At 33.3% G+C, this 14809-nt stretch overlaps 3 protein-coding genes across 3 annotated transcripts; all 3 read right to left on the bottom strand.

The window, feature by feature from the left end:
* Positions 4559 to 6335, bottom strand: LOC18611060 (putative methylesterase 6). The gene is made up of 3 exons (XM_007047080.2): positions 5684 to 6335; positions 5267 to 5404; positions 4559 to 5040 (listed from the first exon to the last, which is right to left on the bottom strand). Exons 1-3 carry the CDS (start codon positions 6053 to 6055, stop codon positions 4750 to 4752), a joined length of 801 nt encoding a protein of 266 aa, XP_007047142.2. The 5' UTR covers positions 6056 to 6335; the 3' UTR covers positions 4559 to 4749.
* LOC18611061 (methylesterase 1) lies at positions 9040 to 10324 on the bottom strand. The gene is made up of 3 exons (XM_007047081.2): positions 9911 to 10324; positions 9673 to 9816; positions 9040 to 9506 (listed from the first exon to the last, which is right to left on the bottom strand). The coding sequence occupies exons 1-3, from the start codon at positions 10322 to 10324 to the stop codon at positions 9258 to 9260; spliced, it is 807 nt and encodes a 268-aa protein (XP_007047143.2). The 3' UTR covers positions 9040 to 9257.
* On the bottom strand, positions 12694 to 14604 carry LOC18611062 (salicylic acid-binding protein 2). The gene is made up of 3 exons (XM_007047082.2): positions 14026 to 14604; positions 13231 to 13368; positions 12694 to 13127 (listed from the first exon to the last, which is right to left on the bottom strand). The coding sequence occupies exons 1-3, from the start codon at positions 14395 to 14397 to the stop codon at positions 12846 to 12848; spliced, it is 792 nt and encodes a 263-aa protein (XP_007047144.2). The 5' UTR covers positions 14398 to 14604; the 3' UTR covers positions 12694 to 12845.

Consider the following 14809-nt stretch of genomic DNA (forward strand, 5'->3'; position numbering starts at 1 on the left):
TATTTTTTTTTCCTTGAACCAAAATGTTGTTGCTCTGGTTCTTTTATATACAGTTGGTAGGCCTGGGCCGGGGGGAGATTCACAGAACGTTAATTTATCAATGTGGAAATGAAAGGCTGAAAAGTATGGTGGTTCCCGTAAGACATTCCAAGAAAGAAATCTTATTTTGCACCTGCTTATTGGTCCAAACTTGATATTTCTTGTTCAAGACCAGGAAAGGTGTTAGATATTTTCAAATAAAATATATTATTTCATATCAAAATAGAAGAAAAATTATGACTGTTGAAAATTAAATTAAAAAAAATTATGTTTATTAAAAATAAAAATAAATAAATAAATAAAATAAAAAAGAGAGTCACGTCTGTTGGAAAAGACCAACAAGAGTAACTCTTTGAAATAGACACAGATAGTATCTGTTGGGAACAAGCATCTAAGCTTATAAAGGAGGACCTTTTTTATCCAACAGAACGTACATCAGAAAATCAAAAACTTTTCTTTCTTTCTCAAATTTCTCAAGTTTTCTTCTATACTAGTTTCCTGCAGAAAATTATTATAGAAGTTTGTTAATCTTGTTATACTCCAGTAAGTGCTCAATGAATTAATTTCGTCAGTGCAAAACGTCGTCAATCACTGGGCTTCATTATATCTTCGAGGTTTATACGTCGGTAACTTTTTTGCACACTACAAGTAGGGGTAAATAAAACCTTAAGGACAGTGGCATTGATACACGCCTTGAAGCCAATTTCTAAGTTTTCCAGTTTGGTGTTCTAACAATCTTAAGGTTTTATTTCCATTCCAACAATGGCTGCTGCAAGTGGGACACTAAGAGAATTGGCTTCTGGCTTTGTAAAATTGGACCGGTTTGATGGTAGCAACTTTATGGTGGCGTTTGGTACTTTACAATATAATGTGATTACAAGTAATATGATTACAAGTAATATGATTGCAAGCAATGTGATTGTAGGGAAAATAACATTACAGTATTTGGTATATAAGCAAAATAATGATTAAAATGTAGGGAAGATAACATTGCAGCTTTTAGTTTACAAGTACTTTGCTGGGAATGTAATGTTAATTTTCAAAATTACCCCTATTTATTAAAATGTAAGTTTAATATACTTGTATTTTTTATTATTAATTTTTATATGATATCATCTCTTAAATATATTTTTAATGTCATATATTTTATTTTTATTTCTTATTATAATTTTATATTTTTTTAATATAATTTTTATATTATATATTTTATTTTAATTTCTTTTACCTATATTATATAAATTTTAATTTCTTATATTTTATTTTATTTTATTTTTTGATTTTTATATTATACATTTTATTTTAATGTTTTTTATTTTGATTATAACGTTACAAAATATTTTTAATAAAGTAATAAAGTTGAAGGGTAAAAGTGTCTTTAAGAATATTACAGACTACAATGTAATGTGATTGCATTGGTTTTGAATTGCAATCACATTACATCCCTTGGCTGTAATGTGATTGCATTGCAATCTTATATTGCAATGGTCTGTTGCAAAACAAACACTACAATGTAATTTAATTGGATACATTGTAAGGAATGTGTTATCACTTCCCTCATACTAAACGCTACCTATAAGATGGCGAAAGAAGATGCATTTCCTACTATCAACCTTGAAAGTTGTCTATGTTTTGACCACACCTAGACTAGAAGAAGAAGAAAATGAGTTTGTTGCTGCAACGAGAGAAAGGCAAAAATGGGAAATAATACTTGGATTTTGGTTGATCTTCCACCTGGTTCTAAACCAATAGGTTGTAAATGGATTTTCAAAAAGAAAATGAAAGTAGATGGAACCATAGACAAGTTCAAAGCAAGATTAGTAGCCAAAGGTTTTACGCAAAAGTAAGGGATTGACTACTTTGATACTTATGCTCCAGTAGCAAGAATTGCTACAATTAGACTTTTGATCTCCCCTGCATCAATTTATAAGTTGGTAATTCACCAAATGGATATCAAAACAGCATTTTTAAATAGTGAATTAAAAGAGAAAGTCTACATAGAACAACCAGAAGGGTTTGTTGTTTCAAGATAAGAGCATAAAGTTTGTAAACTTGTCAAATTATTGTATAGGCTTAAACAAGCACCAAAACAATAGCATAAAAAATTTGATGAAATTGTTTTAGCTAATGGCTACAACATAAATGAATCTGACAAGTGCGTATATAGCAAATTTCAAAATGGTGAAGGTGTTATAATTTGCTTATACGTGGATGATATGCTAATTTTTTGTACGGATTTGGAATAAGTTGAGGAGACAAAGAAGTTTTTGTCAAAAAAATTTTGCAATGAAAGATATGGGTGTAGCAGATGTCATTTAAAAAATTAAAATATTCCGAGATGAAAATAACATAACTTTATATCAATCGCACTACATTGAAAAAGTGCTTGAAAAGTTTAATCTTACTAATTGTATACCAGCATCTACACCCATGGATCCTCAAATTAAATTAGTACCTAATGTTGGTAGGGTTGTTGATCAATTACAATATACAAGAGTAATTGGTTGCTTGATGTATGCAATGACATGTACAAGGCCAGATATAGCATTTGTTGTTGGAAAGTTAAGTAGATATATAAGTAATCTAGGCATTTTGCATTGGCAAGCCATAAATCGAGTATTAAGATATTTAAAGAAAACAATTAATTATGGGTTTTGCTATAATGGATATCCATCAGTACTAGAAGGATATTCGGATGCTAGTTGGATTACAAGTTTAGAAGATCATGCTTCCACAAGTGGATGGATCTTCATGTTTGGTGGGGGTGTCATTTCTTAGGGGTCCAAGAAACAAAAATTGATTCTACCACGGCAGCTGAATTTATTGCATTGGCTGCTGTCACCAAGGAAGTTGAATGGCTAAGAAATTTACTCTATGGTGTGCCTTTATGGCCTAAACCAATTTCTCCAATTTCTATCTATTGTGATAGTGAAGCAACTCTAGCAAAAACATATAGTCAAGTGTATAATATAAAGTCTAGACATATTGGATTAAGACATAGCTATGTTCGACAATTAATTTCTGATGGAGTGATCACTAAAACTTTTGTGAGGTCTAGTGAAGGTCTAGTGAAAACTTGGCAGATCCTTTAACAAAAAATCTTGCTAGAGATCTTGTAAATAAGACCTCAAAAGGGATGAGGCTCAAGCTTATAAATTAAAAGTCAGCCATGGTGGAAACTTGACTCAACGCTTGGTATAACGTCAAGTTTGAGTTCAATGAGACAAAGTACATCATTTGTATGTGGCTGCTAGCACTATAATATAATATATTATATTTCATCCTAAGTGAAGTGTTAGATACTCGTAATGGTAAGGAAAGGTTGAGTTATATATCTTAATAGACCCATAACATGATTTGTTAGAATGCTTTAGTTACGGGGGCATTCATGGGATCTACCTTTATGAGTGTGAGAAGTGGCTGTTTCTAGGAGTTCAAGAGCTTGGCTCTAACAGCACTCATGAAAAGAGGATACAGACGCATGGCCATAAAAGCTTCGTCGAATACTGTGCATTCGTTGGTGTTGAAATCGTTGTGTGAGATGTGTTTGGTTAACCAAATAGAATAACTAGTTCAAAGTATAGTCTACCACGCAATTTCGGTTAACTTTAATATGTTTTTACTAAGTGAAGGTTCAATCAGAAGACACTTTCATTTATGCAATTGATTTTCAAGATTATTGAAAATTTGGATTAATTTGAAAATGGTGGGGGATTATTGGATATTTTCAAATAAGAGATATGATTTTATATCAAAATAGAAGAAAAATTGTGGCTGTTGGAAATTAAATTAAAAGAAAGGTTATGTCTGTTGAAAATAAAAATAAATAAATAAATAAAATAAAAAAGAGAGTCACGTTTGTTGGAAAAAACCAATAGGAGCAACTCTTTGAAACAGACACAAATAGTGTCTGTTGGGAACAGACATCTAAGCCTATAAAAGAGGACCTTATTTATCCAACAGAACGTACATCAGAAAACCAAAAACTTTCCTTCCTTTTTTAAATTTCTCAAGTTTTCCTCTATACTAGTTTTCTGCAGAAAATTATTATAGAAGTTTGATAATCTTGTTATACTCTTGTGAGTGTTCAGTGCAAAACGCCGTCAATCACTGAGATTCATTGTATCTTCGAGATTTATACACCGATAACTCTTTTGCACACTATAAGTGGGGGTGAATAAATCTTAAAGACGGTGGCATTGATACATGCCTTGAAGCCAATTTCTAAGTTTTCCAGTTTGGTGTTCTAACAAAAGGTTCTTGGAGGCTGCCCAAGGTTTGAGTTTTCACCTTACTCGATAAACTTAGATTTGTCAACGGGAAAATTTGCTATTAGGCATATGTGATTATGACAACCAATCAAATTTCCTTGGTGCTGATGCGAGGTTTCGTGAAAGTGCAAAAGAATGGTAACAGTACCATAACGCAAGATTGCAGTATCAGCATTTGTTGTGAAGGTTATCCTTTTTGCTAAGCAATTGGAGTTTTCTTAGTCTTACCAATATAAATTGAAAACAATACCTTACAAAGGCCAGATTCAGATTTACATTATCTCCGAAGCATCCATTGTATTTAAATTTATCACAATTTATTAATTTAACTAGTTCAATATTCGCCCATTGATGGAGCTGTGCTGAAACAAGCTTAGAACCCATCTTGGTTTCATTCCGTATCAACTTAAAACTCATAAACTAAAAGCTTATACGAAAACAATCAGTTTCCTTGAGCATATTTATTTGCTATTTCCAAGAGACAATCACAAACTTCTTGCGTCTTGGAGAACATTGGCATATGATCTGCGCTCTTAATCTCCAACACATCTTTAGGCGGATTGTTTTGAATCGTCCAGCGTTGGAATTCCTCAACCATTACGTTATCCTCGTTGCAAACAACATAAACTCGTGTTACGGTTCCAAACCCTTCATCCGAAAAATTCTTTGCCTTGGACAGGTCTTCCGTAAACAATGATCCCGGCCTGATCAATGCCTTTGCAAGTTCCAAGTCCTTCAAAAGAGCATAGACATGACACGATTTGTGACATACGTAAATCTATGTCAATTCAAATAGAGTGGGAAAAACCAAACAGAAATAAATATTCTGATATTTTCATGAGATCTGCTGCGAGACTAGTTACTATAAATAGTTTTAAGTTTTTCTCAAAAAGAAAAAAAAGTTTTAAACGAGTGGAATCAAGTTTATCAGAAAAGGGACAAGAAAGAGAGAGCCGAACCTCAACGGGGGATAGATGATAGAGCTTGGATGATAAGAATTTGGGGCCCATAAAAGTTATCGTGAAAGGAATTTGGGGGCTGCCAATGTTAACAAGCTGAGCATCCTGCAATAGTTCTTCCGTGACACCTCCCAAATACTTTACCCAGAGAAAAGAGAAGAGTTCTTATCAGAATTAGCACTAACGATCAATTGAAATGAAAGTTGTATAGGAAACTAGTGATTAGGTAGCATTCAAATGAAAGTGTGGATACTTAAGCAGCTAGCCTCTGGCAATTTGGAATATGGTATTTGTGTCAATTTGAACTATAATTTTAGAGGCCAGTTGGGGCTTCTTTTTTTTTTTTTTTTCTCCTCCAATATTTTCCATTAATAATATGAAGGCAACAAGGTAGTAAATTCATATCAAATTTAGTACCTTTTCTAAAACATATGATGGCTGGTGTAGGGTATCTGGCATGAAAGCTGTCAAGAAAACACCAACTGAAATCTTGTTTGGGAACTCATCCATGGCCAGGGCTAAATTCATGCCTCCTAGACTGTGCCCCACGACAATGACCTTTTCATCAGGAGGAAGAGAGGCCAAAATCTCTAACAGCGGTTTGGTGTACTCGTGAAATGTTTGAACATTTTGGATTGCCTTCATGTTGATGCCTGATGCTATGAGGTCAAGCACCGTGACCCTGTGACCGGTAGATTCCAACAGGGATTTGAGCTTATACCAGCACCAAGCCCCATGGCATAGCCCATGTACAAGAATAAAATGCTTCTGGTTCTTGTTCTCTGCCATTATTTTGTTGGGGGCAATATTGTTGCTCTGATTCCTTTACATGAAGTTAGTCTGGCCCGCTGTACAATGACAAATTGTGAGTGTCACTGAAAGCTGAGAAGTATGGTGTTCTAAGCAAGAAATTTCATGAAGGAAATCTTATGCAGCTACTGATTATTGTTCCCAAACTGGCCCGGTTTCTTGTTCAAAGCTTGGAAAGATCCTTGGGAGGAGGCTGCCAAACATTTGACTGTTTACTCAGTGACGGGCATTTGTAGATAGATGACAAATTTGACTTTCAATTCCTTTCAAGCTGAATACCAAGAAATGATACTTCCTTGGACTGTTGTTAATTCCTCATGGCCAAGGATTTGATTAAGACAAAAAGCCACCGCCAACACAAGATAGCAATACCAGAAGATTGTTGTTGCAAAGGTTCTCTTTTGCTAAGCTATTAAGATGTCCTTATCCCAAATGGAACAGACAATTTATTACCTAATACAAAGAGTAAGGTTCCCAAGGCACCTTACTTTACTGACATTTGTAAACCAATTAAGGCCCCTCAGGCCTTATTTAATTTTAATCCATTAAAGGAAAGAAAAAATGGAAAAAAAAAGAAACTAAAATGATCTATATGTATTCTTATTAAATAAAAAATAAGTGTGGCATAAAAATATACAATTAATTAAATAAAACAAATATATGATTAAATAACATCTTTAAAAATTTTAATTACTATATAATTGAAAAAATTGTATATGAATTATTAAATATAAGTGATAATCAATTAACTATTAATTTCATGTTAATGAAAAATAAAAATATATAATTAATGGTTTTTTTATAATTGAGGGAAAAGATATTCGAATCTTGCTTTTAAGGCAGAAGGTTCATGTACCAAGCAATGAGCCAAATACTCGAGTGCTAATTAATATTATTCAATTACAATGTAAACATTAAAATTGATTTTAATTTTTTTATTTTTTAAAGAAAATTAATTATTTTATTTTTATAGTAATGTAATATGTTTATATGTTCGTTTAAATAGATTAAAAAATAATTTATTGACCGCCTTGAAAGACAGGAAGAGTGTTAGTATCTATAAATCTCTTGTTGACAAAGTTAAGAGTAGATTGAGTGGATGGAAAGCATCATCCTTATCCTTGCAAGCCATTTAACTCTCGTCAAATCAGTGCTTTCAAGTATTCCATTATACACAACGCAAACAATTTTGATCCCTTTAGAAATTTGTAAAAAAATTGAGTGTTTGTGTAGAAACTTTATGTGGCATGGTGAAAGTCATATCAAGAAGGTAAACCTGCTGAGGTGGAATACACTCTATAAGCCTAAGTCACAAGGAGGGGGTGGGTATTCGAAGATTATCTTTGATGAATGACGCTTTTATTCTAAAATTATGTTGGGGACTATTTTCTAAAGTTGATACATTTTGGGTAAGGGTTCTTGTGAACAAATATAATTTCAACATAGCAAGTTATCTAAATGATCTTATGCGTTGTGGGTGTTCATATTTGTGGAGATCAATGAGCAGATTATGGGGTGAATTCATCGAACATGTGAGATGGTCAATTGGGGACGACGCTCTTGTTAATTTTTAGATCGATATTTGGGTAAGTGATGTGCCATTGATTAATTTTGTAGCAGATATGGGTTTTATGATAAATCCAAGTGCATGGGTAAGAGATTATATCACCCCTAATGGAGAATGGGATAAGGAGAGGATAGCAACTATCTTACTAGCTGAAGTGGTGAATCAAATCCTTTACATTATTCCTTCCAGTTTATCTGCCTCATTAGATATGCCTTATTGGGCTCTATCTTCTTCTGGATATTTACTATTTCCTCAACATATGAGCAATTAGAGAGTCCTACTGATTCTAGTCGAGTAGAGAATAAAAAAATGTGTAACTTGGCTTGGGGTTGGAAAGGTTCCCAAAGAATATGTTTTTTCCTCTTTGTTTGTCTGCATAACCGCATCTTGACAAATGTAGAAAAAATAAGACGTAGGCTTTCGTCAGATGCTTCATGTCCTCATTGTCATGGTATTGAGGAATCATGTCTCCACTTGCTTAGAGATTGCCTTGTAGCAAAGGCTTTTTGGAGGCGTATATTGCCTCAAATTGGTATTAACTAGTTTTTCCAAGCATCCTTGATTGATTGGTTGTCTAGAAACCTTTGTCTTAATTATCTCTATACCTTTGATGTCCCCTAGAACATTGTTTTTATATGGTTTGCTGGTATATTTGGAAATGGAGAAACTTGTTTATATTTAAAGGTCGCGAACTCTCCATTGAAGGCCAATTGAGTATAATCAAAAACATGGCCGTGGCAATGGACAACCCTTCCCTTCCAAAGTGGGGGTTTGAGTCGACAAGAGGGAATCCTAGTGAGATGGACACCACCACCAGAAGAATGGATGGTAGTGAATTCAGATGGGACGTACATGAGTGGAGTTGGGATTGCTTCTGCTGGAGGAGTTCTGAGAGACCCACATGGTACATGGCTAGTGGGATATGCACGCAAGTTAGGTATAGGTTTGACCTATCGTGCGGAGTTGTGGGGGGTTTACAAAGGTCTCCATCTGGCTTGGGAGTGAGGCTTCCACAAAGTTAAATTACATATTGATAATAAGGCAGCGGTTTAGGTTCTTAGCTATTCTTCTGTTCATCCTTGCTCTAATCTAGATGTAATTAGAGCAATTAATGGCTTGTTAAGTAGGCATTGGGAGATTAGTATAAGTCACATCTATAGGGAAGGAAAAAAATTGCTGATTTTAGGACTAATCTAGGATTTGAATTAAGTTCTGATATTATTTTGTATGACTTTCCATGAGAAGAGATGTCTTCCCTACTTACTCTTGAATGATATGATAGGAGTTTATATTCCGTGTTTGATTAATCAATAAATTTTATTTTCAAAAAAAAATTATTTCATACTATTTATTTTGATATTGTCAAAAAAGAAAGAAATGAAATTGGAGAAATGTGTAACATAAAAATAGTATACTTAATTGATTATTATTTCATATTATTTAAAAATAATACTCCAACCCCAAGTGACTACAGAAAACAACATTCACTCCACATAAAAAATAACCCCATCACAGCTCCATGACAGCAGTGATATTCATTAATAAATCCTACTTCAGGACCCCCTTCAAAAAATACACATCACTCCTATGTTTGTGCTATTATCTGACAAACAGTCACAAAATTCCTGTGGCTTTGAGAACATTGCCAATATGATCTGCATCCTTAATCTCAATCACATCGTTAATCTCAAAGTTTTCAATCATCCAGCGTTGGGTTTTCTCTTTTATCACTTTGTCTTCGTTGCAAACAACATAGACTCGGGGAACACATCCGTACCCCTCGTCAGAGAACTTGTCTGCCTTTGACAAATCGCTTACAAACAATGATCCTGGTCTGACCAGAGCCTTGGCTAATACCAGGTCCTTCAAACCAATAAACGAAGACCAAAGACATTACAAATTAAAATGAGAAAGAGAAACTAGGTGGAAATTAATCAAGATAATTGCCAGTTAATTTACATGCAAACTCCCTTGATCAAACTGTTTGTACCTTGAAATTCTAAGATAAAAAAAAAATGAAGAGAGATACCTCGACAGGGGATAGCTGATGGAGATTAGATGCCAAGAACTTAGGGCCCCAGGCCCAAAGTGTAATCGTGAAAGGATTTTCAGGGCTGTCAATGGTTGCAAACTGATTGTCCAGCAGCATGTCTTGTGGGAATTCTGCTAAAGACTTGCACAGACAACAGAAGAGTTTAGTATTAATTGGTACTACAAAGGTTTATGTATATTCAATATATCAAAGTTAATTTAGTAGTAATTAGAACCTTGTCTATAACATATGAAGGCTGGTGCGTGGTATCTGGCATGACAGCTGTCAAGAAAACACCAACTGAAATCTTGTGTGGGAACTCGTCCATGGCCAGGGCCAAATTCACAGCTCCAAGGCTTTGAACCCCAACAATGACTTTTTCTATGGGAGGATTAGAGGCCAGTAATTCTAACAATGGTTTCGTGTATTTATGAAATGTACCAACATCTTGGATTGCCTCCATGTTGATGCCAGATGCTGCCAGCTCTACCGTTGTGACCCTGTGACCGGCGGATTCCACTAGCGGTTTGAGCTTGTACCAGAACCACGCTCCATGGCCCAGCCCATGAACCAGAACAAAATGCTTAGCACGCCAGCTAATTTTTTTCTGTTTTCCGTATCCATTGTATCCGAGAAAGGTCCACTGCATTAAAAGGTAATTGAAGCTTTTGTGGTTGGGTCCCAATCAAAGACGGATTTAAAATTTTTTTTAGTAATGTCATAATTAAAATAATAATAATTAAAAAATAAATACATTAACATTCATAAACTAAAAGTTTTAACATTAAATAAAAAAAAATGTAAATTTAATACATTCATTTAATGCTTCAAGATAAAAATATCTAAAAAAATTATAATTATCTCAACGATTTTTCATATTTTGAAAACACTGCATGATATTATCAATAGAAATATTATCAAATACATCTTTTTCAATATATGCCATCAAGCAATCATTTATCTACTCATCACTCATTCGATTGCGTAACTTGTACTTTATAAATTTTATTATTGAAAAAACTCTTTCAATTGACACTATTGCAACTAGTAAGATGAATGCAAGTTTTACTAATAAATAAATTAAAGAATACAGAGTATTTCTATTTGAGAGGGTAAAAAAAACAACTAAAGATCAAGAGGAGGAAAGTCATTGCACGTTCCAAGTGTAGGGTTTGAATTTTTGAAGAGAAAGAAGTATATGTTTTGATTTTTTTAATAAAATTTTAAATAATAAAAAAAATTATTTTTTCATATAATTTTTAAATATTAATATATAAATAATATTTTGATAAATCTATTTTTTGATAATATTTAAATATTATTTTTTAAAAAAATATTTAAATATTATTAATATATAAAGCTTTTAATAAAATCTACCTTATGATCTCACTTTCTACAAAATTATAAAAAAATTAATAAGTTCATTAATATTATTAAATATATAAAACTTTTAAAAAATAATATAATAAATAAATATTTTTTAATTGAGCGATGTCGATGTGATAGCATACTCATGTACATGGGTCCGCCCATGGTCCCAATGCATTAGAAACCCATCCTTTATGAGAACAATTATTGTACAAAGCAAGCTGTCTGTCTAAATTAAGAAAGATTCTTGGTTAAAACCAAAACAAATTAATAGTGACAAATTTAAATATCCACGAAATAGTCTAATAATTTTAACAAAATTATGTCATTGTAAATAATGAATCCAAGAACATAACTCTCTCAACACCTTGTATGCACGAAAATTATTGGACATTTTCAAATAAAAAATGTCAAAATAAAAAGAAAAATTATAATGGTTGGAAATTAAAAATTAAAAAAAAATTATATCTGCTGAAAATAAAAAAAATTACATCCGTTAAAAAAGATCAATAGAAACAATTATTTGAAACAGATACAAATAATGTTTGTTTGGGAATAGTCATCAAAATCTATAAAAGAGGACCTTCTTTACCACAAGAACATATCAAAAAAAAAAAAAAAAAATTTTTCCTTTCTCAAACATTCTTTAAGTTTTCTTATACATTATTTTTTATAAAAAAATATTATAAAAATTTGATAATCTTGTTATACTTCAGTAAATACTCAGTAAATTGATTTCGTCAATGCAAAACGTCGTCAATCATTGAATTTTATTATATTTTTTAGATTTATACGTTAATAATTTTTTTTACACACTATAATAGGGACAAATAAAATCTTAAAAACAATAATATTAATACACACTTTAAAGTTAATTTTTAAATTTTTAAATTTGGTGTTCTAACAATAATATTGACATCAATGTTTAGCAATCAATCATTTTATAAAAGGATAGAAATTATATTTTTTTTCCCTATATGTATACCTACTTCAAAATGAAACTTTTTCCATTTTTGGCGGTTTGAAATAGATATGGCAGATAGGCTACTCCACGTGAGTGTAACGAGTGGTGGCAATGCACCCGATTTGACAACCCCTGTGGCTACACGACAGAGAAAATGTAGACCCCCAGTCAGTTTGCCTTAAAAAGCTGAATGTATTATTGTTGGTTTTGTACTAGTAAAAATATCAATGGTGATTTTGATATCCTATTTAAAGTACAAAGTACACCATGTGACATGTCGCATGAATTGCCACATCAGCTAGGATGAAAGCAAAAGCGAAAACGGAAGGGAAAACATCAAATGTATAAAACATATTTTTCTAGGTAGAATTGTTTTAAAAGCTAATAAAGAAAAACAGTGTTTAGGTTATAATATAATGAAAATAAGAAAATCAAAGTTAATGGATTTCAAAACAAAAGATCAAAATGAGAACATTGAATAAAGAGATGAAAAGAAATGTAAATTGATTTATATAAACTTGAATGTTTATATATGACTCGCACTTTCTCCTTACATATATCATATCAATGATTTTTTTTTTTTTGCCCTGATAATTTTTATTATAAACTGTTTAACGTAAGCGTTTACATATAGTGGGTCATTTTCTAATTAGATCGAACGAATTAGTAAATCTTGTATCCAAACATGGCAGTTCAAGAGAATTGTTTTCATTCCAAAAACCAAGGATTATTTCATATTATTCAAATATAATACTCCAAAACCAAGTGACTAATGAAGCCATCCTAGCAACAACATCCACTCCGCAAATAAAAATCAACAGATCTTGTTGATAACATATCACTCGTATTTTTGTGCTATCTCTGACAGACAGTCACAAAGTTCCTGTGGCTTTGAGAACATCGCCATATGATCTGCATCCTTAATCTCCATCACATCGTTAACCTCAAAGTTTTCGATCATCCAGCGTTGGAATTTCTCTGGTATCCCTTTGTCTTCGTTGCAAACAACATAGACTCGGGGAACACATCCGTACCTCTCGTTAGAGAACTTGTCTGCCTTTGACAAATCGCTTACAAACAACGATCCTGGCCTGATCAGAGCCCTTGCCAGCTCCAGGTCCTTCCGAAAGCATACAATGATTTTTTAAAAAATTTAATATAATGAGATGAAAAAAAAAGTAATGACATAAAACAGGCAGAGCAAAAAGGTTGGAAACAGATACCTCAACAGGGGATAGTTGATAGAGTTTGTATGTTAGGAACTTGGGCCCGAAAAACATCGACATCAAAGATTGTTCTGGTCTTCCATATGGAGCAAATTCCGTGTCAAACCAAGCTTCCGCTGGGGTCCTCTTCCAGTACTTTGCAGAAAAAAGAAGACAAATTGAAAGTTGTCTTAAGAATCTCTTTGTCTTTGTACAAATGCAACTTTTTTTTTTTTTGAAAGGTGCACGAATGCGACTTTTAACTTAATAATTGGTAAGATCGTATTTCACTTTTTCATGTGGTGGAGCAGACTAAACACCAGCCATTGGAATCAAATCTCCAAGTGGTTTTGGTGGTTTGAGTCTCCATTATTCAGAAACACTGCAACAATTTAATAAGGTAGCTAATTAACACCACCCCTGCAGCCCTGCAGCCAGGCGGAGGGAGGGGGCTAGTAGGGGCACCTGCCGCCCTAAAATTTTAAAAATTTATAAATTTTTTCTTATTTTGTTTTAAATATTTTTAATTTTTCTTTTAATTTTCTAAAATTTTTATAATTTTATTCTCTCAAATATTAAATTTCTTATTTTTATCTTCTCAAATTTGAAATCCTCACTCCGTCCGTGCCTGCAGTTATATGCCAATCTCCACAGGTTGTAGAAATTCAAAGAAATTTAATGTGCGACTAGTGCTTATGCTGAAAGGGGCTGGTAAGGGAACGATCTCAACAAAAACGACGAGGAGTTTATCAAAAAAAATGCCAGGAACTCTATGAGTTTGTAAGGGTTAAAAAGGGGAGAAAGAGGCCGTACCTGTTCCAAAACAAATGATGGCTGATGTGCTGTATCAGGCATGAAAGCAGTCAAGAAAACACCAGCTGAAATCTTCTCCGGGAACTTGTCCATGGCCAGGGCCAGATTCAGGCCTCCCAAGCTATGCCCAACAAGAATAACCTTTTCACCAGGAGGCAAAGAGGCCAAAATCTCCAACAACGGTTTTGTATATTCGTTCATCGTGTGAACACTCTGGATTGCGTTCATGTTGATGCCTGAGGCCGCCAGGTCGATGGCCGTGACCCGGTGACCAGCTGACTCGAGCCGTGGTTTGAGCTTGTACCAACACCAGGCTCCATGACATGCTCCATGCACTAGAATAAAATGCTTTTGCTTTCTGAACTCCGTCATTGTCTTCTATGTTCTGGTAAATAAATGCTCTTCTTCGCCAATGTATAGAGCTTTTAGCCTGTTGGGTCTAGATATTGGGCAGCCCTCTTAATTACCAAAAAAATTACTGATCATTATCAAAAAAAAAGTCAAAGTCAAAGAAAATTTGACCGACACGAGAAAACCCAAAACGAAATTAAGAGTGCCCATCGCTATCCCAGTTTGGGTAAAATCAAAACGTTGTTTAATTTGTATAATGTAAAATTATCGTGCATTATTTTCCCTTTTTAATAAAAAATTGAGTAATGATTGAATTGACTACAAAAATGTTAGTGGGGTTCTCAGGTGACAATATTTTATCTCATTTACTGTAATTGAAAAAAAAAAAGACTGGCTTGCACGGTACTAAGAAGAAAAAGAATTAGATTCATGT

The sequence above is a fragment of the Theobroma cacao genome, chromosome 1 (genome assembly GCF_000208745.1).
Source record: "Theobroma cacao cultivar B97-61/B2 chromosome 1, Criollo_cocoa_genome_V2, whole genome shotgun sequence".
Taxonomy (NCBI): domain Eukaryota; kingdom Viridiplantae; phylum Streptophyta; class Magnoliopsida; order Malvales; family Malvaceae; genus Theobroma; species Theobroma cacao.

Coding starts and splice junctions, on each gene's coding strand:
- LOC18611060 (XM_007047080.2), bottom strand. CDS start 6,055: ATGGCAGAGAACAAGAACCAGAAGCATTTTATTCTTGTACATGGGCTA. Junction 5,405..5,683: donor CATCATATGTTTTAGAAAAG/GTACTAAATTTG, acceptor CTCTGGGTAAAG/TATTTGGGAGGTGTCACGGA. Junction 5,041..5,266: donor ATCATCTATCCCCCGTTGAG/GTTCGGCTCTCT, acceptor GCTCTTTTGAAG/GACTTGGAACTTGCAAAGGC.
- LOC18611061 (XM_007047081.2), bottom strand. CDS start 10,324: ATGCAGTGGACCTTTCTCGGATACAATGGATACGGAAAACAGAAAAAA. Junction 9,817..9,910: donor CTTCATATGTTATAGACAAG/GTTCTAATTACT, acceptor TGTCTGTGCAAG/TCTTTAGCAGAATTCCCACA. Junction 9,507..9,672: donor ATCAGCTATCCCCTGTCGAG/GTATCTCTCTTC, acceptor ATTGGTTTGAAG/GACCTGGTATTAGCCAAGGC.
- LOC18611062 (XM_007047082.2), bottom strand. CDS start 14,397: ATGACGGAGTTCAGAAAGCAAAAGCATTTTATTCTAGTGCATGGAGCA. Junction 13,369..14,025: donor CATCATTTGTTTTGGAACAG/GTACGGCCTCTT, acceptor TTTTCTGCAAAG/TACTGGAAGAGGACCCCAGC. Junction 13,128..13,230: donor ATCAACTATCCCCTGTTGAG/GTATCTGTTTCC, acceptor TGCTTTCGGAAG/GACCTGGAGCTGGCAAGGGC.